General features: G+C 43.4%; 1 protein-coding gene, 1 long non-coding RNA gene and 2 other non-coding genes across 7 annotated transcripts in view; 1 reads left to right on the plus strand and 3 right to left on the minus strand.

The window, feature by feature from the left end:
• Positions 1-24108, plus strand: part of LOC121547235 (retinoic acid receptor alpha) — a 120824-nt gene that overhangs the window by 45613 nt on the left and 51103 nt on the right. For 2 of the 4 annotated variants that reach the window (XM_045209815.1, XM_041858402.2), the window contains exon 1: positions 1716-2740. The exons of the other annotated variants lie outside the window; for them this stretch is intronic. In XM_045209815.1, the coding sequence (XP_045065750.1) occupies positions 2563-2740 (178 nt within the window). In that variant the 5' untranslated portion in view covers positions 1716-2562. Of the gene's footprint in view, positions 1-1715; positions 2741-24108 lie in introns of those variants that run through there. 4 annotated transcript variants of the gene reach the window in all.
• On the minus strand, positions 11050-11125 carry trnae-uuc. Its single transcript has one exon. It is a non-coding gene; the product is annotated as a tRNA-Glu (tRNA).
• Positions 15942-22793, minus strand: LOC121547237. The gene is made up of 3 exons (XR_005996504.1): positions 22778-22793; positions 22718-22720; positions 15942-16081 (listed from the first exon to the last, which is right to left on the minus strand). It is a non-coding gene; the product is annotated as an uncharacterized LOC121547237 (long non-coding RNA).
• Positions 21605-21730, minus strand: LOC121548127. The gene has a single exon (XR_005996616.1). It is a non-coding gene; the product is annotated as a U6atac minor spliceosomal RNA (small nuclear RNA).

Consider the following 24108-nt stretch of genomic DNA (forward strand, 5'->3'; position numbering starts at 1 on the left):
TTTACCAACCATATCTAGCTAAAGTAGGACAGCATGGAGTAGCTAAAGTAGGACAGCATGGAGTAGCTAAAGTGGGACAGCATGGAGTAGCTAAAGTAGGACAGCATGGAGTAGCTAAAGTAGGACAGCATGGAGTAGCTAAAGTAGGACAGCATGGAGTAGCTAAAGTGGGACAGCATGGAGTAGCTAAAGTGGGACAGTCTAATAGGCTTTTCCAATGGAGGAAAGACATCCAGTTTACATTAGGGACCCCCTTGTACTTAGGTTTAGTCAGGGCTCTGGTTCTTCTAGTACTATATCCTGTTCATTGGTTCTATTAGTACTGTTATTTGAGTGAATTCAGAAAAAGTGTGACACTTGTTGCATTTCCATCTTCTGTAACCTCTTTAGACATCTGTCCAACATTCTAGCCCAACACATGATACTGTACATTCCTGAAATCCTCAAATGTTTCCTAATCACACGAAATTGAGTTCAGTTATCATTGGGGTACAATTAGGACTATAATAATGGTGTCCCAGTTTATCAAACATGCTGTCCCAGTCTAGCAAATGCGAACTGAAAATATGGTTTTGACTCTGTGTACGTAAATGGGTGTGTCATGCTTTCTGTGAATATGATATCAACATTTAGTTTTTTTTGTTTGATTAGGAAACATCTTGAGGATTTCAGAAATGTATCATGTGTTGGGCTAATATGTTGGATAGATGTCAGAAGAGGCTACAGAAGACAGAAATGCAACAAAAAAAATCTACTTATTCAGAATTCTTCCTATTAGTCAACTGGTCATAGTTTTGGAGTTATAAAGTTTGTATTATCTATTGTTTGGATGGAAATGGTTAGTGTTGTTTCAACACCCTGCTGGATCAGTGTTGTAATGATGTAGTAAAGGTTATAACAATGGAATAAAAACTAGTGTTGTCTACTCCTTTTTTTTAAGGAAATGGCAACAATGTTGCACCCACACCAACTTGATGTAGCAAACTTCATTCAAACTATTAGAAAACTTGGAAACGACTTTATATATTTTATTGTGGTTGGAAAAAGTGTCAGTTATTGGTAACAGTGCCTGGTTGACTGTAACTCGTAGCCTCTGAGCAGAAACCAGAAGTAATCTGCGCTGGTTCAGTGAGCAGCACTTTAGGGAAAGTGTGATTGTGTAATATTGGGTGTACAAGGTGGGAAACCTTGAATGATGTCAGATGAGAAACGCAGAGGCAAAATCCGAGTCAGCGTGTGGGTCATTTGGAGGTGAGGCTGCCTGCTTCCATGAGTTCAAGAAAAGTTCAGCCGCATAGCATTAGACAAATTAGCAGACAGCTACTGAGAGAAAAAAAGGAGGGTAGTGAACGATGAGAACACGGGGAAGGGGTCAAATTAGTTGGAAGGAGGTGCCCAAATGACGAGTGAGGGTAGACAACTTCTAGGAAAAGAGTTATAGGCACATTGAATAATAAATTATGTTCATTAACTCTCTGAAAAGACATAAGGTTAATTAAGGAGTTTACTAAACTTAATTATGTCATTCAATATGTTACTTTTTTAAAGTGCCACGCACTTTTATATTATAGAGAGGCAGGCAGAGGCGCCAGCGGGCTTGTGTTCGTTCCTCTCACATATGCCCCACGTCCCGCTCTGTTTGGTGATGTCTGTGAAGGGTTAAATAAGAAGCGATTGTAGGTGGAGCCGAAGCCCAGCTGCTGTGCCTTGTCACATTCTGCAGAACATGATAGCCACACAATTTGTGTTGGAGCGAATTCGGCTCCTCTTGAAATACAAACAAGAATAACCGAATGTGTTGTGCGAATCAGTACATTTAAATACAAGAAGGGCAAGATATGTAGCAAATCAAGTCGTCGTACATTGGTGTTGTTGCACCGTAGACAAGATAAGTGGATAGGCGGACAGACAGCAGGCTGATTGTCCCGTTTGCGCTCTTGCTTTGGTTGGACTATCTTCCTTATCACAGAGGACGAGTTGGAACTAAATACGGAATTCCATACTGATTGATCAGCAACTGCTCTCTTTTGCCTATTCTGATGTGGGTGCAGTGTTATTGAAATGGACTGGGTCCCCTTTGCGTGGTTTCAGGTGTTTTTGGAATTTGTAGGGTATATAATCTAGGTTTCGATTTAGTTTACTATTTGAGCAAGGCCATTGAACTGATCCGATGAAGTTATTCCGGTCGTCTTTTCGATTAAACTAACCATTCGGTGCATTCCAAACCTCACTTTTGACATGACGTTGACCATTCTTTTGAACTATGTGTTCAAATTGAGTGTGGGTGAATATTCCATACAATTATTCTAGTTTTGTAGCGGTTTGACTCTAAACAACTAGTGGACCCGAAACCTTAAAGTGTCGTGTCTATGAACGGATTTATTCCCTTTATATTGAATTTATTGCCGTTTTTACCCCATTGCACAGTCTACTACCTCTACTGGTGGCAAACTGAAAACCACAAGGCTGCTGCTCCTATTTTCGTGTGCCCAAATTGTTGCGCGCAGCAGACGTTCTTTTTCTCTCTCTTCGGACAATAATCTGCCCGCTTTCTCTCTACGTATGATGTATGAGAGTGTGGACGTCGTGGGACTGAATCCCAGCCCGAACCCGTTTTTAATGATGGATTACTACAACCAGAGCAGAGGATGTTTGATCCCAGAGAAAGGACTTGTGCCCGGAGCACCCCATCACTACAGCACGTCCATCAGAAACCAACACTGGAACGGCTCGAATCACTGTATGTGGCATTTTCTCTGCTTCTTTAACTTCATTTCACTAATTGGCGAAGTTCACGCGAAGCCCTTTATGCTCAACTATGCCACTGTTTTTCTGAGCTAAATGTTCACGATATTTGTTCTCTGAAGTGTAGTGAATTATTGCGCTTTCATTTGTAAAGGCTGACATTTATTTGACATAACGTTATAGCATATTATTAGGCCTATTAAAATCGTTTTAATCAGGTTAATAATCACTAGTTTATATCCCATGTAGCCTATTACATGGTAATTACTGTATTACTTACATCATAATCCGGCATTTAATTGACCCACTTTTGGATCCCTGTCTTCTATAACCCACGTTCAGCTTTTTGAAATAATGTAAAGGTATCTCTGTCGCATATAGCCCACAGTAGCCTATAATGCATGCAATGTTATCCAAGCCATTGCATTTTGATTAATAACCACGAGGTTTTATCCAGGCATACCAAATGTATTCAGATCAAACTTTCCTGCTGGCATTAACCTTCAGCACCTGCAATAAACTATTCTAGATCCATTGCTGTAGATATGTTGCCTTGATACACACCTCGTTCAAAAATATTAAATGCTTTTCCATTGAGGATAAATATTAATTTGAATGCGTTGACACATATCAGTATGAATTTACCGGTAATTATGCAGCCTAAATATGCAGATCTGTAGTCATTATATAATTATTGATAGTGTATTAATATGCACAGATTAAAAATTATAATAATAATAATACCTATTATGTTGTTGTTTTAGAGTTTGCACTAGTGGCATATTGCTGAACATCTAGCATATATAGCATATAAGTCAATTAAAAAAGTGCTTCAATGACCAAATATCATCAGCTAGAAGTTCTTATTTCTTCTAGAAACAGTGTACACGTGGAGGAGAATGGTCCCCCCTGCCACACTCACAGAATTGGCTATAAAGTGCATCTGGAGCAATTGAGAATTTTATTGTGGCAACAAAGTATCATTTGAAGGGTCATTCCATTCTCTACCCCCATTTTTTTACATTTTTAGTCATTTAGCAGACGCTCTTATCCAGAGCGACTTACAGTTAGTGAGTGCATACATTTTCATACTGGCCCCCCGTGGGAAACGAACCCACAACCCTGGCGTTGCAAGCGCCATGCTCTACCAACTGAGCTACACTGGGGGTAACCTGCTGTGCCACTAGTCACAAAGCACACTGGGACTTTATAGTAGAAGTGGTCTGCTTGTTGATTACTGCTGAGTGACCATAACAGCCAGGGACTCTCATATCCCGAGAAGGGATCATTTCCTCAGTAAATCTGGGCTATGTAAATGAGAACGTGTCTATTTCTTATCAGGGTATTGACAAATGCACCCAGGCCCCAGGGTTTGTCATATGAATATCCGTCCAGCCTGACCTGATTCTGTGTTTACTAAAGTCATAAGGTTTGGACAGAGATGGGAATTAGACATTGAGAAACATATTGACAACAACACCAATCACAGACAGAAACTCCTCACATGCAGCTGGTCTTGTTTGGGAGGTTACATCTCTACTAGGGTTAAAGCAATTCAGCTCCTCGGAACACAAAACAGGCAGCAAAAGCCCTCACTGAGCTGTGGACTCCAGCCTGTACGCTATTATCGTATTGGTCCAGTGAGCGGCTCTAGTGGCGGCATTGATTCAAACCACGTGAGCTAATATTGCGAGAGGCTAGCAGAACCAGGAAAATACCTCTGATCCCAAGCTCTGGTATACATTGTTGTGCTCATAGGAGTAGTGGGGAGAGCTCTGCCTTACTGCCTGGATGCAATAAAAAGTTTAGTGCACAATGGGGGAAACTGAGGGGGGTTGGGGGAAGAGAGGGAGTCGAGGAGGGAGTCGGTGGGGTGGGGGTGTACATAACATCCTTTGGTGTCATCACATGGCTTTGGAGGATTATTGGATCACGGGTAAAAAACAAAACAGCCCTAGTAGTACAAGATTCTGTTTCAATTGGCGGGGGAATATATCTAAACCAAAGAGGGCTAGGATAGTCAAACAATATCTGGTGCACCGATCTCGGTTATTCATCAAATGACCCTTCAGAAGTCCTCTCAACTCTGAGTACGTTCAGTGACATCTCCACTGGAGTGAAATCAGTCTAAAACTGCCTCGAAGACACAACATTATCAGCTGCTACTACTCACCGCATTATATATTCACATGCTCCAAGCGAGCTATGTTATCCCTATCCAGCCATGTCAGTGAGTCGTGTTCATCATAAGGAACAACAACAGCAGAACCAGCAAGTTATCTGACTGTTATTGTGCTGAAGAACAATGCCCGGTCTCAGCGAAGGGTTCAAGCAGATTAAATGCACTTGATTCCATTCCTTTCAGAGGGCTGCTGCCGTCGGAATCCTTACAGCAATTACTGGCTCATGCATAAAGGAATGCGCATGGCCTTTTTCGCATGACTGTCAAACACTGCTCGGGAGGGGTGGGTAGTGGTGGTGGTGGTGGTGGGGGTAAGGGTGATACATTGTGGGCTCCAGTCACTGTGAGAGTACTCCGGCTTTGACTTCCTCTCTCAGGCTGTCGTATGGCCTGTTGGGTTTGTGCGCTGACACCAGCCCATGGAGCAGAGCTTTGACTTTTTTATCAAGGCAGAGCTTCCAAGTAGTGACCTATTGGCTCTAATCTCCTGTATTGGAGGGGGGTTGTTAACTGCTTGACTAATCTGACTCGTGGTATTTAAGTGCGGAAGTCCTTTCGGGGTGGGGGGAATGAAGAAGAAAAAACAGATGGTATTTTTATTGTTTTCCAACGCTAAGGACTGTAACAGCGGGAGCAATTTTGGGCAGGGCGAGTGTGGATGGAATTAGTTTAAGGGGAAGAGTTCCAGTTTGCTGGTGAAGCGTAAACCCGTGCGGTTTCACCCAGGGTTGAAGTCTTGAAGAGTCATACAGCATAGCGAGACCGCCCGGTAATTGTTTGTGCTGTTTTTACAGTGCATGGAAACTGTGGCTGATCTGTTTGGACACACCGCTTGCCAAACGATTGCAGTGTTGGCTTTGAGAATGAGCTATGGATATTGTTTCCGCCCCGACATACAAACTTAATCTGGCAGCATGCACCAGGGACTTGAAACTGTTAATAAATAACTTTGCATAAAAAGACGGCAGTTCCACTAAACCCCACTAAACCCCCAAAAAGCTGGTGTTTTGTGACACTGCAATGTAGAGATGCTGAGTATAACAACTGGAAAAAATTGTAATCCAAGCAGGCTTGTGGTAGCATAGATTCGCATTGTGAATATGATGTTCTATATACACTGAACAAAAAAATTAACGCAACATGTAAAGTGTTAGTCCCATGTTTCATGAACTGAAATAAAAGATCCCAGAAATGCTCCATACACACAAAAAGCTTATTTCTCTCAACCTTTATGCACTAATTTATTTACATCCCTGTTAGTGAGCATTTCTCATTTGCCAAGATAATCCACCCCCCTGACAGGTATGGCATATCAAGAAGCTGATTAAACAGCATGATCATTACACAGGTGCACCTTGTGCTGGGGACAATAAAAGGCCACTCTAAAGTGTGCAGTTTTATCACACAACACAATGTCACAGATGTCTCAAGTTTTGAGGGAGTGTGCAATTGGCATGCTGACTGCAGGAATGTCCACCAGAGCTGTTGCCAGAGAGTTTAATGTACATTTCTCTACCATAAGCTGCCTCCAACGTCGTTTTAGAGAATTAGGCAGTACATCCAACCGGCCTCACAACGCCAGACCACGTGTATGGCGTTGTGTGGGCAAGCGGTTTTCTGATGTCAATGTTGTTAACAGAGTGCCCCATGGTGGCGGTGGGGTTATGGTATGGGCAGGCATAAGCTACGGACAACGAACACAAATGCATTTTATTGATGGCAATTTGAATGCACAGAGATCCGTGATGAGATCCTGAGGCCCATTCATCCGCCACCATCACCTCATGTTTCAGCATGATAATGCACGGCTCCGTTGCAAGGATCTGTACACAATTCCTGGAAGCTGAAAATGTCCCAGTTCTTCGATGGCCTGCATAATCACCAGACATGACACCCATTGAGCATGTTTGGGATGTTCTGGATCGACATGTAGGACAGCATGTTCCAGTTCCCGTCAATATCCAGCAACTTCGCACAGCCATTGAAGAGGAGTGGGACAACATCCCACAGGCCACAATCAACAGCCTGATCAACTCTATGCGAAGGAGATGTGTCGCGCTGCAAGACGCGAATAGTGGTCACACCAGATACTGACTGGTTTTCTGATCCACGCCCCTACTTTTTTGTTTTTGTTTTAAGGTATCTGTGACCAACAGATGCACATCTGTATTCCCAGTCATGTGAAATCCATAAATTAGGGCCTAATGAATTCATTTAAATTGACTGATTTCCTTATATGAACTGTAACTCAAATGTTTTTATTTTTGTTCAGTATAGATTCGTTTACTGTAAATCACATGTGCTTGAGTTTAGGTGTTCTTTCACTAGAACACTGCAGGCCTTTTTCTACCCTACCATTTTGAACCACAGTATTTGCCCTTTGTGTCAATGCCATGTACCTATATATTTTCTGCATACTCTTTCATGTCCATACTCCTCGAGCACCTTTTAGTGCTTTTATGGGCAGGGTATTTTCCCCTTAAGGCTGTGTGGACGTGAACCTGATGGGACAGGCTAGATGGATGGACATGCCTGCGTTGGGCAAGGTCCCCTGTTTTAACAGGGTAAGCAGCAGACTCAGAGTCTCACGTGCGTCTGCCTGCTCCTGTCAGCCCCACAGACAGTGATTTAGTGGCCCTGCCGGACGGCTGAAAGCCGAGAGCGCAGTGTTCCACAGAACGACGCCCGATTTCACCTTCAGGTGCACATCAATAACCTGCTTTGTCATCAGGGTATGTTTGTAATGGCGCGGGGTGAAAGGAGTTCAGTGCCGTGCCTGGGAAAGGCCGCGAGGCAGCATTTCACAACCTGCCATCACTCGCCTCCCCAAATGGCACCCTGCTGTCAACCTTCAAAGCAGTCATCGCTTTAATGCGATGCATAATTTGCCAAATACAGACGCCTCTCTGAACCAGATTACCAGGAGCATCCGGGTAACGCGCCGCGCTCACGCATTATTGTTTAAAAAAAAGGAGCCAAATAGGTGTGGTTCGTCACCTTGAGTATTGGCACTTGGCACCGCCCATGTTTTACATACACACAACAGCGCTGACTTAAAGGGGTTTATTTGCTGTGGGCGGCACATTACGAAAATCTTTAGACCTCAATCATGAGGGAAATTCAGAATATTTGTGAGGAGATTGTGTTTGCACTCACAATCTCACCCATGGATACACCAACAGACTGTGGCTTGTTTGCAGAGAGAATTGGCCGGGGCATTGGTCAGAGTACTGTACGCAAGCTGGGTTTGACACTAAATCCCCAGACAAGGTTGGGTTTACTCTGCAAAGCCCACTTTGTTGAACAAAGCAAAGCGGACAGAAAGGATCCAGCCAGTGTCATTGATTCATCAGAGCTTAAAGGAGACTGGTAATTGCAGACATTGTGACTGTAGGCCATAATCTCACTGTCGATAATTACATTCTCCCTCTGTCCCCCCTAATAAATATATATATATATATATATATATATATATATATATATATATATAAAAGCAATATCTCAGACTGCCCATATTAATCTTTTCTTTTTATTGGCCAGTCTGAGATATGTATTTTTCTTTGCAGCATCCCGGCGTCGCCTCTTCACAGTTGACGTTGAGACTGGTGTTTTGCGGGTACTATTTAATGAAGCTGCCAGTTGAGGACCTGTGAGGCGTCTGTTTCTCAAACTAGACACTCTAATGTATTTGTCCTCTTGCTCAGTTGTGCACCGGGGCCTCCCACTCTTCTTTCTATTCTGGTTAGAGCCAGTTTGCGCTGTTCTGTGAAGGGAGTAGTACACATCGTTGTACGAGATCTTCTGGTTCTTGGCAATTTCTCACATGGAATAGCCTTCATTTCTCAGAACAAGAATAGACTGACGAGTTTCTGGCCATTTTGAGCCTGTAATCGAACCCCCAATTGCTGATGCTCCAGATACTCAACTAGTCTCAAGAAGGCCAGTTTTATTGCTTTTTTAATCAGCACAACAGTTTCAGCTGTGCTAACATTTTACATTTCCGTCATTTAGCAGACGCTCTTATCCAGAGCAACTTACAGTTAGTGAGTGCATACATTTTTCATACTGGCCCCCCGTGGGAAACAAACCCACAACCCAAATCCCCAAACCCACAACCCATAATTGCAAAAGGGTTTTCTAATGATCAATTAACCTTTTAAAATGATAAACTTGGATTAGCAAACACAACGTGCCATTGGAACACAGGACTGATGGTTGCTGATAATGTGCCTCTGTACGCCTATGTAGATATTCCATAAAAAAATCAGCAGTTTCCATCTACAATAGCCATTTACAACATTAACAATATCTACACTGTATTTCTGATCAATTTGATGTTATTTTAATGGACAAACAAATTGCTTTTCTTTCGAATACAAGGACATTTCTAAGTGACCCCAAACTTTTGAACGGTAGTGTACATACATACATATATATATATACACACACATATATATATATACACACACACACACACAGAGAGAGAAGAGGAGGAGATCGAAATGGCTTAGGTTAAGGGGGTTCCACTCTAAAATATTCATAGCCTCTTCATTTAAATCAATTCGGGGAATATATGGAGGCAGCCAAGCGTCAGACTGTCAGAAATTGAGCCGGCTTGTTGTAATCGCTTCTTTACTTATCTCTACAGATGGTTTGTTTGCAATGTGCTCTGCTTGGTTGGCTACACAGCACATTGAGAAGAGCTCCCGGTCTCTCTCAATAACTCTCTCCCCACCACCTCTTCATGTCTCATCCGCACCCCCTCATAATAGAACATGCATAAATTCATTGAGGTATCGAACCGAGGACATTTATCACCCCAGATTTCATCTACCAGGTGTTCTCATTCCCAAAGTTTTTCTCTCTTTTTCCACCGGTTCCATGGTTGCATTCTTTAGCATGCTGCCTAGGTGATAATCTAGAACCTCTCAGTCCGTGGTATTATTAATCTTTAGTAGTTGGCTGTCCTCATTTTTTTGTTATTTTACACTAGTTTCCTGTTCATGTGCTCTCTGTACATGGAGTTATTACAGGGAAAGTCACCTTATTTCATCAGAAACGGAATAATTCTCTCCACTTGCAGCAGGGTGAAAGCCCACCCCCACAAACTCTCTCCCTCTGACCCAAAGCAAGATGGCCGTCTGGCGTCTGCCTATATACCATGCCCTCTGGTCCTCCTCTGGAGAGTCTGCATGTTGCTACATCATCACACGGAGAGCCAACCAACTGTGTACGTCTCAGGTTGTATGTCTCCACACAATGGAATGCCCTCCTATTTAGAGAGTGGGACATCCGTACCAAATGCCGCGAATAGCCCAGAAAATGGGCCAGAGGTTAGCACGCTAAAAATAATGGCAGTATTCCTGCGTCTGCGAGAGAAAAAAAGTGTTGCTGCCACCATAGTGAGTTTTAATCTCTCGCCAAAATGGGCCCTTGGGAGGAGCTTATAATAAATCTACATTATGGAGTTAGTATACTGCTTTTTAGAAATTGAAGGTCATATCATAAAACCACAATCTACTTTATTACTTCTCATGAAAGTGTATCCGTCTCATTTTCTGCACCAGGACCTAGTTTTAAAAACATAGGGGGCCAACCCGTGCCTGAACACAAAAAGAAACGTGCCATTGAGTCTCTGTGGCCCAGATGATCTCATTGCGGTTACAGAAGCTGGTTACTTATTTGCTCTGCCGTCACAATAGTGTTGTGTCTGTGTTTGTAAGGCCATGTCTAGACTCGACAGTTCATGCAGCTTTAGTATTTTGATCATAGAGTTCTGATCATGGAATTCCAAACGCATCACGCGTCCACACCTACATTTAAATGTGTCTACTGTGTCCATAGTGTATCCGTATTCCCTTTTCCTGCGGTATATGAAAATGCCAGTATGCATTCTACAAATGGTGGAATAGGCTAAATATGATAATAACAAAACAACTGATGTCAGTAGCTAACTATTGTCGCTAACTAGCCAGCTAACCTCTGTAGCTAGCTAGCAAGCAACGCTAAAGGGATTGCAAACGGGTTAGCAAAGTCCAGCAAACACATTTACATTTTAGTCATTTAGCAGAGCTCTTATCCAGAGCGACTTACAGTTAGTGAGTGCAAAAAAAAATTCATACTGGCCCCCCGTGGGAATCGAACCCACAACCCTGGCGTTGAAAACGCCATGCTCTACCAACTGAGCTACACGGGGCCCTATCTCACACGCTAGGAACGTATTTCCTCCAACGTTATACAGACTTGTGGGAGGAGTGCTGATGACGTCGTCCACTGTATGCACTTTCGGTAGCCTGATTGTGTCCAGACTGAGGAGAAATCCGCACACAATGCATCCCTGACCACCTCCTGAAGTGGTCAGCCAGATCGGAACACAATCAGATCTTCATATTCTGGTAGCAGAAGTCGCATGTACAGTGCATTCGGAAAGTATTCAGACCCCTTGACTTTTTCCACATTTTGTTACGTTACGGCCTTATTCTAAAATTGAATAAATTGTTTTTTTCCCCCCTCATCAATCTACACACAATACCTCATAATGACAAAGTAAAAAGAGGTTTTTAGAAATTTTTGAAAATGTGTAAAGAATTTAACTATCACATTTACATAAATATTCAATACTTTGTTGAAGCACCTTTGGCAGCGATTACAGCATCGAGTCTTGATGGGTATGACGCTACAAGCTTGGCACACTTGTATTTGGGGAGTTTCTCCAATTCTTCTCTGCAGATCCTCTTAAGCTCTGTCGGGTGGGATGGGGGCGTATTTTCAAGTTCGGGCTCTTGTCCCAAAGCCAATCCTGCGTTGTCTTGGCTGTGTGCTTAGGGTCGTTGTCCTGTTGGAAGGTGAACCTTCGCCCCAGTCTGAGGTCCTGTGCGCTCTGGAGCAGGTTTTGATCAAGGATCTCTCTGTACTTTGCTCCGTTCATCTTTGCCTCGATCCTGACTAGTATCCCAGTCACTGCCGCTGAAAAACATCCCCACAGCATGATGCTGCCACCACCATGCTTCACCGTAGGGATGGTGCCAGGTTTCCTCCAGACGTGAGGCTTGCATTCAGGCCAAAGAGTTCAATCTTGGTTTCATCAGACCAGAGAATCTTGTTTCTCATGGTCTGAGAGTCCTTTAGGTGCCTTTTGGCAAACTCCAAGCGGGCTGTCATTACCTTTTATTGAGGAGTGGCTTCCATCTGGCCACTCTACCATAAAGTCCTAATTGGTGGAGTGCCACAGAGATGGTTGTCCTTCTGGTAGGTTCTCTCATTTCCACAGAGGAATTTTGGAGTTCTGTCAGAGTGACCATTGGGTTCTTGGTCACCTCCCTAACCAAGGCCTTTCTCCCCCAATTGCTCAGTTTGGCCAGGCGGCCAGCTCTAGGAAGAGTCTTGGTGGTTCCAAACTTCTTCCATATAAGAGTGATGGAGGCCACTGTGTTCTTGGGGACCTTCAATGCTGCGGAAATGTTTTGGTACCCTTCCCCAGATCTGTGCAATCGACACAATCCTGTCTCGGAGTTCTACGGACAATTCCTTCGACCTCATGTCTTGGTTTTTGCTCTGACATGCACTGTCAACTGTGGGACCTTATATAGACAAGTGTGTGCTCTTCCAAATCATATGTCCCCTGTAGCTCAGTTGGTAGAGCATGGCACTTGCAACACCAGGGTTGTGGGTTCGTTTTCCATGGGGGGCCAGTATGAAAATGTATGCACTCACTAACTGTAAGTCACTCTGGATAAGAGCGTCTGCTAAATGACTAAAATGTAAAAATGTAAATGCCCAATCAATTGAATTTACCACAGGTGGACTCCAATCAAGTTGTAGAAACATCTCACGGATGATCAATGGAAACAGGATGCACCTAACTCAATTTCGAGGCTCATAGCAAAGGTTCTGAATACTTATGTAAATAAGGTATTTCTGTTTTTTACTTTTAATAAATGTGCTAAAATTTCAAAAATTCAGTTTTTGCTTTTTCATTATGGGGTATTGTGTGTAGATTGATTAAAAAATATATATATTATCCATTTTAGAATATGCCTGTAACTTAACAAAATGTGGAAAAAGGGAGGGGTCTGAATACTTTCCGAATGCACTGTAAATGTCAAGTGTGGAAACGACCTAATAGCGTTCCCTGTTCCCAGGCTGGGTAGCTCGTCAGAGGAAGATGAGCTGCTCCTGGTGGGGTAACTTAAAATCTTAAAATCCCTCCATATTGTCTTCCCTATATCCTATCCCCTCCCGCATCACTCAGTCCAGCCCTGCCTGGAAAGAAACCCTGTATGTCTGGATCAAGTCAGTCTTTCTCTTGCCAGCGACCGACATACTCACTCGCTGTATCATTTGATATTCATTAGGGCTATCTGGCTCTTTGCACCCACTGTGTCTGACATTTGAGGTTTTTAAGGCCCACCTGGGAACAAGACTCCATTAACCAGCATCCAGAGATAAAGTATGAAGAACACCTTTAAAAGATTGAGGAGAGAGGGAGAAGAGTTACCTCCCCTCCTCCACCTGTTATGATTGAGATGACAGCATGCGAAGGAAGGAGAGGCTCGACTTAGAGGGATTGTTCACCGTCTCTGTGTTGATTATTATATATGGCTCTCATTGTGTAAATGAGAGATGCCCTCTAGCTCTGCAGCTCAGAACACATGTGGTTGAGGAGAGGTGAGAGACAGACAATCATTATCCCTATCCTGTTTACTATGAATGGCATTAGTGTGTAAAGTAGGATCAGTGCCTGCCATTGGACATTGTGTTTGTCTAACCGTTGCACCTTAGGCGAATCAGAGAATGTGGCCTACTGTCTTAGTGTCCCATGATATTAGTAGGGATTAGTGTTGCACAGTATACCGGTACCACGGTAATATCACAGTACAAAACATGAGACTTATGATACCAACATTTTAGAATACTGTAGTACTGTTTCATAAAATACTACCACATTTTTTCGGCCCTACCGATCTAAAGAACCCTCTGGCGCCTGTTTATAAAATGTTCATAAAGTAAGTTTTGTTAACAAATTCAGTTAAAAACAATATGCAACAGCCACTAGTCTCCTGTATGCGCCGGTCCAATAATGTCCACTTCACTTTCATGCGCATATCACGTGTGGCAGCTGTAATCAGCCAGCCCCATCCCCTTCAGCCCTCACTCGCCTGCTTCTCTCCGTCCACTCTACCTGCTCATCTATTCCTCCATCAGTTTTTAAAATATAGTGCAGACCCTGATGAGTCTTTTGTTGTTACATTTGATACATTGGAGCAGCTCAAGTGGGGCCATGTGAGTGAGCAAAAGTTGATACGTTGTATCATGTTATCCCTGGTATAACCAAGAGCACAGGGCATTCTTAGTAGGCTTTGCAAGTTCGCTGTCATGCAGCCTCTGAGCAACGAAACGGCTTGTCTCTATCTAGGTCAAACGGTTAAAAAAATATGACCCTTAATATTATCATTAATATGATATACCTTTTTTTATTCTTTTTTATATAATTTCACAAACCCTGGTCGCATTTTATTGGTTAGATAACAAACAATGTTCAGTCATGTTACCTACAGTTGAAGTCGGAAGTTTACATACACCTTAGCCAAATACAGTTAAACTCAGTTTTTCACAATTCCTGACATTTAATCCTAGTAAAAATTCCCTGTTTTAGGTCAGTTAGGATCACCACTTTATTTTAAGAATGTTAAATGTCAGAATAATAGTTGAGAGTGATTTATTTCAGCTTTTATTTCTTTCATCACATTCCCATTGGGTCAGAAGTTTACATACACTCAATTAGTATTTGGTAGCATTGCCTTTAAATTGTTTAACTTGGGTCAAACGTTTTCGGGTAGCCTTCCACAAGCTTCCCACAATAAGTTGGGTGAATTTTGGCCCATTCCTCCTGACAGAGCTGGTGTAACTGAGTCAGGTTTGTAGGCCTCCTTGCTCGCACATGCTTTTTCAGTTCTGGCCACAAATGTTCTATAGGATTGAGGTCAGGGCTTTGTGATGGCCACTCCAATACCTTGACTTTGTTGTCCTTAAGCCATTTTGCCACAACATTGGAAGTATGCTTGGGGTCATTGTCCATTTGGAAGACCCATTTGCGACCAAGCTTGAACTTCCTGACTGATGTCTTGAGATGTTGCTTCAATATATCCACATAATTTTCCTTCCTCATGATGCCATCTATTTTGTGAAGTGCACCAGTCCCCCTGCAGCAAAGCACCCCCACAGCATGATGCTGCCACCCCGAGCTTCACGGTTGGGATGGTGTTCTTCGGCTTGCAAGGGCCCCCTTTTTCCTCCAAACATAACGATGGTCATTATGGCCAAACAGTTCTATTTTTCTTTCATCAGACCAGAGTAGATTTCTCCAAAAAGTACGATCTTTGTCCCCATGTGCAGTTGCAAACCGTAGTCTGGCTTTCTTTATGGCGGTTTTGGAGCAGTGACTTCTTCCTTGCTGAGCAGCCTTTCAGGTTATGTCGATATAGGACTCGTTTTACTGTGAATATAGATACTTTTGTACCTGTTTCCTCCAGCATCTTCACAAGGTCCTTTGCTGTTGTTCTGGGATTGATTTGCACTTTTCGCACCAAAGTACATTCATCTCTAGGAGACAGAACGCGTCTCCTTCCTGAGCGGTATGACGGCTGCGTGGTCCAATGGTGTTTATACTCGCATACTATTGTTTGTGCAGATGAACGTGGTACCTTCAGGCGTTTGGAAATTGCTCCCAAGGATGAACCAGACTTGTGGAGGTCTACCATTTTTTTAAATGTGGTTTTGGCTGATTTATTTTGATTTTCCCATGATGTCAAGCAAAGAGGCACTGAGTTTGAAGGTAGGCCTTGAAATACATCCACAGGTACACCTCCAACTGACTCAAATTATGTCAATTAGCCTATCAGAAGCTTCTAAAGCCATGACATCATTTTCTGGAATTTTCCAAGCTGTTTAAAGGCACAGTCAACTCAAAATTCTGATAGGGCACATATACTCCCTTAATTTTTAAGTTTGACATTAAAAAAGGATACTGCCACTTTAAAATATATAAGCTATTCACAGAATTAACAATAAGGCTTAACCGTGAAACCACTACCACTGGTGGCATTAAAACAATTATAAAAAATAATTACAAATATACACTACCAGTCAAAAGTTCTGGTAAGCTTCTGACCCACTGGAATTGTGAAACAGTGAATTATAAGTGAAATAATCTGTCTGTAAACAATTGTTGGAAAAATTACTTGTGTCATGCACAAAGTAGATGTCCTAACCGACTTGCCAAAACTATAGTTTGTTAACAAGACATTTGTGGAGTGTGTAAACTTCCGACTTCAACTGTAGCTAAAATTCTGTTAACTTGACAGTACAGTCGTGGTCAAAAGTTTTGAGAATGACAGAAGTATTGGTCTTCACAAAGTTCGCTGCTTCAGCGTTATGAGATATTTTTGTCAATGTTACTATGGTATACTGAAGTATAATTATAAGCATTCCATAAGTGTCAAAGGCTATTATTGACAATTACATTTAAGTTTATGCAAAGAGTCAATATTTGCAGTGTTGACCCTTCTTTTTCAAGACCTCTGCAATCCGCCCTGGCATGCTGTCAATTAACTTCTGGGCCACATCCTGACTGATGGCAGCCCATTCTTGCATAATCTATGCTTGGAGTTTGCCAGAATTTGTGGGTTTTTGTTTGTCCACCCGCCTCTAGAGGATCGACCACAAGTTCTCAATGGGATTAAGGTCTGGGGAGTTTCCTGGCCATGGACCCAAAATGTCGATGTTTTGTTCCCCGAGCCACTTAGTTATCACTTTTGCCTTATGGCAAGGTGCTCCATCATGCTGGAAAAGGCATTGGTCGTCACCAAACTGTTCTTGGATGGTTGGGAGAAGTTGCTCTCGGAGGATGTGTAGGTACCATTCTTTATTCATGGCTGTGTTCTTAGGCAAAATTGTGAGTGAGCCCACACCCTTGGCTGAGAAGCAACCCCACACATTAATGGTCTCAGGATGCTTTACTGTTGGCATGACACAGGACTTATGTTAGAGCTCACCTTGTCTTCTCCGGACAAGGTGTTTTCCGGATGCCCCAAACAATCGGAAAGGGGATTCATCAGAGAAAATGACTTTACCCCAGTCCTGAGCAGTCCAATCCCTGTACCTTTTGCAGAATATCAGTCTGTCCCTGATGTTTTTCCTGGAGAGAAGTGGCTTCTTTGCTGCCCTTCTTGACACCAGCCCATCCTCCAAAGGTCTTCGCCTCACTGTGCGTGCAGATGCACTCACACCTGCCTGTTGCCATTCCTGAGCAAGCTCTGCACTGGTGGTGCCCCGATCCCGCAGCTGAATCAACTTTAGGAGACAGTCCTGCCGCTTGCTGGACTTTTTTGGGCGCCCTGATGCCTTCTTCACAACAATTGAACATCTCTCCTTGAAGTTCTTGATGATCCGATAAATGGTTGATTTAGGTGCAATCTTAGTAGCAGCAATATCCTTGCCTGTGAAGACCTTTTTGTGCAAAGCAATGATGACGGCACGTGTTTCCTTGCAGGTAACCATGGTTAACAGAGGAAGAACAATGATTTCAAGCACCACCCTCCTTTTAAAGCTTCCAGTCTGTTATTCTATCTCAATCAGCATGACAGCGTGATCTCCAGCCTTGTCCTCGTCAACACTCTCACCTGTGTTAACGAGAGAATCACTGACATGATGGCAGCTGGTCCTTTTGTGGCAGGACTGAAATGCAGTGGAAATGTTTTTTGGGTATGAAGTTCAATTTCATGGCAAAGAGGGACTTTGCAATTCATTGCAATTCATCTAATCACTCTTCATGACATTCTGGAGTATATGCAAATTGCCATCATCAAAACTGAGGCAGCAGACTTTGTGAAAATTAGTATTTGTGTCATTCTCAAAACTTTTGACCACGACTGTAGGTCTAGGCGAATTTGATTGGCACAGGAAAAAATGAAAAGGGTCTGCTTCGCTACTCATGAGATGTGTTTCAAAGGTAGGATTCATATAGGCCTAATGCAATCCTAAACTGTATAAAACATTTGTCTTTCTGGTGCTACTTAAATTCTGTTTGGTGCCTAATATTTTAAAAGTTGGGAGTAGTGTGGGTATGTGCTTGTGGGAGAGTGGTGTGTGTGTTTTATGAGAGTGTGAGGGAAGGAGGGAGGGAGAGTGTGTGGGTCTGTTTACTGAAGAGTAAAGAAGGTTTCATGCAGTGTTTTCCCCTTACTGCCACAATGACATACAGATCATTATGCATGTACAGTGCATTCGGAAAGTATTCAGACCCCTTGACGTTTTCCTCATTTTGTTACATTACAGCCTTATTCTAAAATGGATTAAATAGTTTTTTCCCTCATCAATCTACATACAATACCCCATAATGACAAAGCAAAAACTGGTTTTTAGATTTCTTTGCAAATTTATTAAGAACAAAAAACTAATATCACATTTACAAAAGTATTCAGACCCTTTACTCAGTACTTTGTTGATGCACCTTTGGCAGCGATTACAGCCTCAAGTCTTCTTCGGTATGACGCTATAAGCTTGGCACATCTGTATTTGGGCAGTTTCTCCCATTCTTCTCTGCAGATCCTCTCAAGCTCTGTCAGGTTGGATGGGGGGCGTCACTGCACATCTATTTTCAGGTCTCTCCAGAGATGTTCGATCGGGTTCAAGTCTGGCCTCTGGCTGGGCCACTGAATGACATTCAGAGACTTGTCCCGAAGCCACTCCTGCGTTGTCTTGGCTGTGTGCTTAGGATCGTTGCCCTGTTGGAAGGTGAACCTTCGCCCCAGTCTGAGGTCCTGAGCGCTCTGGAGTAGGTTTTCATCAAGGATCACTCTGTACTTTGCTCCGTTCATCTTTCCCTCGATCCTGACTAGTCTCCCAGTCGCTGCCGCTGAAAAACATCCCCACAGCATGATGCTGCCACCACCATGCTTGGTGAGTCTTGGTGATTCCAAACTTCTTCAATTTAAGAATGATGGAGGCCACTGTGTTCTTGGGGACCTTCAATGCTGCAGACATTTTTTGCTACCCTTCCCCAGATCTGTGCCTCGACACAATCCTGTCTCGCTCTACAGACAATTCCGTTGACCTCATGGCTTGGTTTTTGCGCTGACATGCACTGTCAACTGTGGGACCTTATATAGACAGGTGTGTGCCTTTCCAAAGTATGTCCAATCAATTGAATTTACCACATGTGGACTCCAAGCAAGTTGAAGAAACATCTAATGGAAACAGGATGCACCTGAGCTCAATTTCCAGTCTCATAGCAAAGGGTCTGAAAACTTATGTAAAGAAGGTATTTCTGTTTTTTATTTTTAATACATTTCACCAAATTTTCATTTTTTTTTTTTCGCTTTGTCATTATGGGGTATTTGTGTGTGTAGATTGATGAGGAACATTTTGTATTTCATCCATTTTAGAATAAGGCTGTAACGTACAAAATGTGGTAAAAGTCAATGGGTCTGAATACTTTCCGAATGCACTGTATATAACTTCCTCCCATTCCTCCAGCCAAATCACAGTTAGGCTTTTGCAAATATGAGCAAATCAGCCATTCTATGCAGTATTTTAGTATACAGTGTGAAGTTAAATGATATATGTGTTTTATTGAGTAGAAGTGTGAATATCAATGACAGGTTTTTTTGTGTAGCGCATAAAGTTTAGAAAACAGGAACAAGCGTCTGGGAGATGGGGCAAACTGGACGCTAGGCCACTCAGATTTTTTTCCCCCATGGTATCGCGATACTTGACCTGGTACCAGTATCATATCGTTAGTAAAATGTTGGTATGGTGACAACACTAGTAGTGATGATAGTAGTTGTGCAGATATCATGGTAGGTTAGCAGTAATGCTGTATAGAGATACCCCATCTCCTGAAGAAGCATAATATCTAGGATAAAGCTCACAGCTTCATAATCTAGAGACTGGCTGTTGTCTCAGATCTGGGAGAAAGTGGAAATCGGGTTGTTATTTCAGGGGGAATTTCTCGGTAACCTGAGGGAAGCTTTTTATCGTAGGCTAAAGAGGAGGAGGGCAGAGAAAAGAGACCTGGCGTTTATGTATTAGTTTACCTCACAGAAGATTTTGAAATGATTCTGTTTGGACTTTTATTTAGCTATTATGCTGTTCCGTTGTAGGCAAACAAACACCTCACTGTTTAGCAACACCATCTCCCAATGTTCCAGTACAACTGAAGTGTTGTCCAACGATAGTCTCACAATGTACTGAAAGTACAGTACAGTATATCCATCCACAAATATGGCTTGTTCTGCTCATGCACACGTGTTCACACAGTGAGTAATGCTTGTGGACACTTAATCAAAGACCAGAACTGAGAGAGTGCTGTACTGGACAGCATATCACCGATCATATCAGGAGTTAAGGAAACACTCTTACTACACAAGTCTACTTCTTACCTTCTCTCCACCGGAGGATGTGACTAAACGGAGAAGGCCGGTGACACCAATTGAAACTGTGGTGACCGAGCCACCACACCGCGTAGACTAGATGTTCTCTGTACTGTGTCTCTGCCTCCCTGCTGCCTCCACGTGACACACGGACACAGTTCTCTATGGCCCTCATACCGTACGTGTGAAACCTTTGCACAGGTGATGGATTACTATGTCTGGGCCATCAGCACCCTGGGCGGCGAGGTTTCATTGGAGAAAAGGGGCTGCTGGAGCTGGCATTTTCAAAACCTCATCCCTCTGGGGCAGTCGCAGGGTTTAAAGTCATTTTTGGCTCCTGGTATTTTGCCCTTTTCTTCTTTGAACAAAACCCAGAGACTGGGTTGAGAGACAGAGGGAGCGAGCGAGCGAGGGAGGAAGCGAGTGAGAGCTGAGGCTTTGCTAGAAGGACTCATTATTTGTGTGCTCTATGTTTCGAATGATGGAGACTTGGCCTGGAATCAGTTAGCTGTGAAACAGGCCGGTTGGCAAATTGAGTCTGGTACAGAATGACCTATATCCCGTCCTATTTAGCGGCATTACACTGTTGCCAATGTTTGTCTTCATCAGCCTTTCCCACCCTCCCCCACCCTCTTCACGTTCTCTCCTGTGACATATGGAGCCAAAGCCCCACACAATCGTAATGACCCAGCAGCAACTCTGTTGATTCTACCCTTCCCACATGGAGCCCTCCGAATAGGGCAGTTTCCATCGATACTGTTCCACAATTTGGAAACCGGGTCCATGTTGCCCCAAAATTGGAGGATGATACCGGCATACAATAGCTGTGCAGAGTGAAGCGAGAGCCGCTGACTGGCTGCCCACGTGAAGTCATTGAGTCGTCACTTGTCGCCGAGGGTGTGTTGCTATGCGTGCCGTCTGCATGGTTGCCCAAATTCTCTCTGTGGTAAAATCCCCTGTGTGAATGTTGGATTGGGTGTAATGCAGCGATTAGCCCCCACAAACTTCCTGGTCCTGCTGCGCTGTTGTCGGTGCAAAGGTGACCAACCAGGTGTCTGCAGCAGGATGCAGGAGACAGGAGCTCCCTGGCCCACAGATGAAAGGTTAGGATAGGACCAGCTCTAAAGCCCCCATAACTGTTCTCCGCACCTCACCTTACATCCACGGCTAAAACGTGCAGAGGTAGACTGAGGTAAGGATATATATAGGCTAGTTCGGTCCATACTCCACCTTTCTCCTAAATCCCAAAGAGAGAAAGAGATGCCACAAAATACAGTAGGTGACAAGGCCTTATCTGTGTTGAAGGCCACTAGGAGGACCTCTCATCATGTCAAGAGGAATGCTATAACTAACCTCTCCTTTCATACAACACAGAGAAAACAAGGTGCATGGAATCTTGGTCAGCTGACTGTCTGATAGATGGAGAAGAAGGTCTGGACTCCCCTGGTAAAGCCTACTGGTACTCCCCTAGGCACAGCCACACACAGCTCTCTTCAGAAGCCTGATCAACCTGCTCCTTCCCCTGACATGGCCTACTTTGAGCCTGGCTGTAGTCAGTCAGTTTGATCTCATTGTGAAGCAGCCTGTCAACTCAGTGGAGGCTCCTTGATTCCTCTACATGAGCAGGGCCTTCTGTGCAGAGGCCTAATAGCTGCATTAGCATTCGCTAGCTCTCTCAGCACCTAGACGGCAGGGCACACAGCCGCTGCTGCCGCTACACCACTTTGTCTTCTCTCGCTTTTTTAAAATGTTCTGTCCTATTTCTATCTCTCTCTTTCTCTCAGTTTTCCTCTCTATTTCTCTCTCTCCATTGACTCTCCTCCATCACTCTGTTGCCAACTTCTCTCTTCCTCTGCCTCTCTCTCGCCCTATTCTGTCAGCTCCCATCTCTCAACCCTCTCTGCAGGGCTCTCGTTTACTTATTCATAACAGACTCACGTTCATATTGTCGCCATTCCCCCCATATCCTCATTATATTACACCAGGATGTATGTAGTATGAATGGTTGTCTGTCCTATCCTGTAGCTTAGCATAGAAACTAGGGTCTCTACGTAGTCTATGCTACACTACACTGCCTGCATCACATTCTCTCCTCTTCCTGTGCCACTATTTCTGAAAAACTCCCGCTCTGTGAATAATGCTTTGGGGAGGCTTGCATTATGGATGGGCCACTTAGCTTAATGGACAGTTAACTGGGAAGGGCCAGGTTGCTCAGGTGTAGCTGCTACACGGCCGGGAGGTCAAACGTTGAGGTTTGGGTCAGACGAGCGAGCAGGTTAACAGGGCCCCGGGGGGGAGGGATTAACGCCTCTCACCTGGCCGACCGCAGCCTCAGGTTACCACCCAGTTCACTCTTCACACACTCTTAGTCCATTGAACACCCACACAGACATATACAGTACCAGTCAAAAGTTTGGACACACCTACTCATTCAATGTTTTTTTGTTTTGTTTTTTACTATTTTTTACATTGTAGAATAATAGTGAAGGCATCAAAACTATGAAATAACATATGGAATCATGTTGTAACCAAAAAAGTGTTAAACAAATCAATATATATATATATATATATATATTTGAGATTCTTCAAATAGCCACCCTTTGCCTTGATGACAGCTTTGCACGCTCTTGGCATTCTCTCAACCAGCTTGATGAGGTAGTCACCTGGAATGCATTTCAATTAACAGGTGTGCCTTCTTAAAAGTTAATTTGTGGAATATCTATCCTTCTTAATGCGTTTGAGCCAATCAGTTGTGTTGTGACAAGGTGTCACGTTCGTCGACTGAATACACGGACCAAGGCGCAGCGTGGTAAGCGTACATACTTTTATTTAAGTACACAACACGAACAAAAACAACAAACGATACGTGAAGTCCTGAGGTTACAACACCAAAACAAACCTTACGGAACAAGATCCCACAATGACTAGTGAAAACAGGCTGCCTAAGTATGGACCCCAATCAGAGACAACGAGCTACAGCTGCCTCTGATTGGGAACCACCCTGGCCAACATAGATCTAAACGATCTAGAACGAAAACATAGAAAAACTAAACATAGAAAAATCCACACCCTGGCTCAACATTTAAGAGTCCCCAGAGCCAGGGCGTGACACAAGGTAGGGGGGATATACAGAATATAGCCCTATTTGGTAAAAGAACAAGTCCATATTATGGCAAGAACAGCTCAAATAAGCAAAGAGAAACGACAGTCCATCATTACTTTAAGACATGAAGGTCAGTCAATACGGAACATTTCAAGAACTTTGAAAGTTCTTTAATTATTCTACAATGTAGAAAATAGTAAAAATAAAGAAAAACCCTTGAATGAGTAGGTGTGTCCAAACTTTTGACTGGTACTGTACATATGCACACACCCAAACACACATACAAATTGCCTCCACATGAGGCTACCAGGGGGAGAGAGTATCAGGGGTATATCATAGTTTAATAGCACTGACTAGTACCAGTGGACTTGCTGGTGGTCAGCCATGTCAGAGGATATCTAGCAGTTTGTGTGTGTGTGTGTGTGTGTGTGTGTGTGTGTGTGTGTGTGTGTGTGTGTGTGTTACAGCCATGATTACATGGCTTCCCGCAGGCTGTGTGTGGAAAGGTCAGGGATCCATGCAGGAAATGAGTGTCTGCAGAGAGAGGGGACGCTTGTCTGTTCCATGCATACTGACACACACACACACACACACACACACTAGGAAAAACTAAATGAACACTGACAGAGGAAGTTTAAAGTCCTTCA

The sequence above is a fragment of the Coregonus clupeaformis genome, chromosome 31 (genome assembly GCF_020615455.1).
Source record: "Coregonus clupeaformis isolate EN_2021a chromosome 31, ASM2061545v1, whole genome shotgun sequence".
Taxonomy (NCBI): Eukaryota; Metazoa; Chordata; class Actinopteri; order Salmoniformes; family Salmonidae; genus Coregonus; species Coregonus clupeaformis.